Source organism: Triticum aestivum, chromosome 7D (genome assembly GCF_018294505.1).
Source record: "Triticum aestivum cultivar Chinese Spring chromosome 7D, IWGSC CS RefSeq v2.1, whole genome shotgun sequence".
Classification (NCBI taxonomy): Eukaryota; Viridiplantae; Streptophyta; class Magnoliopsida; order Poales; family Poaceae; genus Triticum; species Triticum aestivum.
Window position 1 is genome coordinate 29,244,806 of NC_057814.1, and position 3,967 is coordinate 29,248,772.

At 43.8% G+C, this 3,967-nt stretch overlaps 1 protein-coding gene across 1 annotated transcript; it reads right to left on the reverse strand.

Moving 5' to 3' along the window:
- Positions 1-576: 576 nt before the first annotated feature.
- LOC123166737 (uncharacterized) lies at positions 577-3,085 on the reverse strand (the record flags this gene model as incomplete). The annotated part of the gene is given in 4 exon segments (XM_044584535.1): positions 577-1,087; positions 1,756-1,971; positions 2,463-2,652; positions 2,806-3,085. Coding segments are annotated over 4 exon segments (920 nt in total), but the record flags the coding sequence as incomplete, so codon positions are not given.
- Between the last annotated feature and the right edge of the window lie 882 nt (positions 3,086-3,967).

Consider the following 3,967-nt stretch of genomic DNA (forward strand, 5'->3'; position numbering starts at 1 on the left):
CTACTCTAGGTCTCTGTCAGATATCTACCCACACATGGGTCAGATTAATACAACATACAACAACACAATATTAGTCATCCTGTAATTCCGATAGAAGGACCTGGAAGGAGAATCGGAAGCCGGTGTATATATCTCTTGTGGTACACAACATGCATAGATGTAGCCATGTGGAAGAAGAGGAAGACGAAGCTGCCTGGAGTTGTAGAGAGAAGCCCCGACCTCGCACAATGAAACACTTGGGGTGTGTGCATATTTTGGACTAGTTCTATTACGGTGGGACACGCGCGATGCTGAGTGTTCGAGCAGAAACCATGAGACGAGACTGGCGGGTATTGGCAACAGAGCGGTCGTTGTGCGCGGAAACTGTACGCGAGTGCAGGAGGCTAGCTGTGGACTAGCACAAGACCAGGCGTCAGTCGCCATCAATAGCAGTGATACAGTGATAGAGGTGCACACGGCGTAGCACCGTTAGGGCGACCATATACCTAATAAACAACAACAGGGACGCTTGGGAAGACGCGGATTGGCGGATGTTATATGGATATGGAAATACATGAACGTGATTACTCATTCTACTTTGCCATCAATACGATCTGTTTTATTCCGAAGAAAACAATCTCTGAAAACATCATTGAACATAGCAAAGGAAAGAGAAAAAGAAAGATGTTACACGACCGATTTGATTACGAAAGATCACAATGCAATAGGCATAGACAAGGGGGACCCACCCTTGTTAGCAAGCCATCTTATTGCTGGAACAGCGGAAACGGGACGGGAAGAAATCAAACACTCTCATGATTAAAAGGAACATGTAGGTAACTGCAGGCTGCAGCAGGGTCGAATATTGAATGATTTAGATGGTATAAACACCAATCGAAGTGACGAAAATGTTATCAGTGTTTGCGAAGAAGCCCACCACCGTCTCGTCCTCCGGCACGGTATAACTGAAATTTGGAGTGCCGTTGTCAGCTCCAAAAGGACCATACGTTTTGTGGGTGGTGACGATCTCAAATTTTGACAGCCAGCCCTCGCCTCCTCTCTGAGCCCCATTGATCTTTTTCACAAACTCTGATGGGCCAAACTTTATCTGTAAAACAACACATAATAAGTTAAGAGGAAAAAAGATATATCAAGTATTTATTAATTAGGTGATAGGACAAAAGATATACATAGGTACAAACTCCATACCTCCCAAAAAAGATATAAGTCTAAAATAATGTTAGGTCAAACTATCTTAATTTCCATAAAAAGATATTACATTATATCACTAAATAAGCAACTATACGTACTCCCTCTCTCTTCTTTTATTTCAGAGGTCGCAGTTCTTTAAGTCAAACGTTAATAACCATCTAATCATTTTCAAAACATCCTTATAGTTTCACAACATATATATGAATTATATACTATAAAAGTATTTTTCATAGTAAATCTAAAAAACAAATCTTATATGTTATGAATCTATAGTCAAAGATAAAAATGTTTGACTTATAACAAAACTAATACGACATGTAAAAAACGTAGTGAGTATGATTTTACAAGTAATATATATTTTCATTATACTATATATATACCTATATTTGGAGTCATACCGTTTGATAATATTTTCCATAAATTGATGTCAAGTTTAGGTTAGTTTAGCTCTAACCAAACATAGATTTGCACCATCCTTTCATGATGAAGCCAGGCATAAACTATAACATGATTTGCAAAACAACTGCACCCCACATGCATGGCAAAAATATGAAATCTACTCACTTCGGTCTTGCGCAAAGGATCAGGATGTACTCGACCCCAAGTATCAGTGGTGCGGATTTTCCCGTCTTCGTCAACGTAGGAAAATTGAAACCCTTCAACTGCACCTACATGGTAGATTGTCACATTTTCAAGACGTTGGGATTTGCCTTCCATTTCCCGAGGCAGGGTGCCTCTATTTCCACCAACTGTTCCTCTCTTTGTAGGTGAAGGGACGACCTGAATATGAAGGATCATGCATCATGATTCACGATTGTTGGTTTAGCCCAACAAAATGAGGGAGTGAAGGAATAAAGGAGAGAGCCAAACAGAGTCATAGGGCAAAAACGAAGAGTCGTCCACCTCTCCTCCCTCAACCCCTTTTATTGGGGGATTTGGGAGACCAGGTCCTCTTTATGTCTCACGGTAGGGTTTGTATTTACAAAAACACTACTAGGAGCTACAAATGGGCCCTTGGTGGGGTTCGTATTTACAGGCTAAAAATGGCCCTCCAAATATTATTTTACAGGACCTACTAGGCTATGTAATTGAGACTAACATGATAGTAGCGGTCCGCAGCGTATAACATATTCCAACAATGAGCTCGATTTGAAATAACAGAAAAGAAACGATAAGTATTTTACTGCATATATAATGCAAACTGATCAGATAACGACACCACTTGAATATATGATGCAAAGAGGACGACCTGAAATTAATTACACGCTTACCTCCTTCATGTGGCAGAAGAATTCAATAGTAAGCGCATGTGTTAATGTACTGTTTGTTATACTATATACTCTTCTCTGGATGATACCGCGAGCCATTGCGAATTCACCGGTCCCACCTACAATGGCCCAATCATTATCTGCTACATCCTCATCATTAGCTCCCATAACCTGAAGAGTGGACCCTTCGAACCTGCATGCACAATATATATAATCGCTTTTGCTCCTAGATAATAATTAGGCCATTCTCGGCAGTGGTTTCATGCCCCGTAGACTCTCATGTATTATTGGCCTTACATGTAAAATAAAAACAGTGGAACGAAACGATAAGAGTTACTCTACGTACCTTCCGACCACAAACGCCAGGGTGAACCAATTGCTCCATTTGCCGGCAAGTGTGTGCATGCCGTGAGTTTTGGCAACAAGTTTCGCCTTGGAGCCAGCACCGTCATAGACCCCCCAGTTGTTCACAGCAGTTTTACCTAGCCCTGTCACGGCATTGGGCTGTATCACGTCTGACTGATTCGCGTCCCAGCCCGTCAAGATCTGGCGCAGATACAGCCTGTCGACGTTCACCTTGGCGTTCTCCGCGATTCCACCGAAGCCACGAGTGACCTTGAAATTGGGGGAGACGACGCCTACAGGGAGGCTTCTGTTCACCATGGAGACATCAGAGAGGACGCCGATGGTCTCCATGCTTGGGTCGGAGACGTCGTCGCCGCAGGTCTCCATGGTGGGTTCTTCGGTGGGTGTAGCCATTGCTAGCTAGCTAGTGGTGGCGGTGCGGTACTTGACTCAACTTGTGTAAGTTGTCTTTCTATGAAAGCTGATAAAACACAGGTGCGTACGTACTCCTATTTATAGCCCCGGACGGAACTGCAAGCTTGCACACACGGGATAAAGTGAGATGGATGCATGCGACTGACGGGACGACTATGTGGGATAAAGTGATAATATGCACACACAGCAAGGCACACCCCAAATCTTAATTACATCCACTAGTTAACTGACGACAAAGGGAGTCGTGTATCACGGGCAGCAATGAGAGTCGTGTATCACGCGCAGCAACCTGGTCCATATCTATAACACGCACAAAGATATACGCAAGGTGGTGTGCGTGATACACGAGCCCCTACAGTGAGCAGACCCCCATATAGGCAGCCTGTGTGTGGCCAAACGAAAAAAGCAAATAAAGTTGTGTCAGTAGAGACAAAGTGAATCGTGTATCACGCACGTCGATGTTTCACGACATGCACAAATAAAGTAGGAGTCTATCCACACACACATGTCCATGTCAGTGGGCCAGCACTGTTTATTTGTTTGTGAGTGGCAGAGAATTGCGGGCCACTTACTCAGCGCGTGTGCGCCGGTAAGAATAGCAACGCGCGCGCACTTAAATTAACAGCAACGCGCGTGCGTCAGGAGAGCCGGGCAGCGCACGCAGGGACTTTGACCATGATTGGTTCGATGCCAAAAGTTGGCATGCCAATATTTGGCAAATGGCAAAT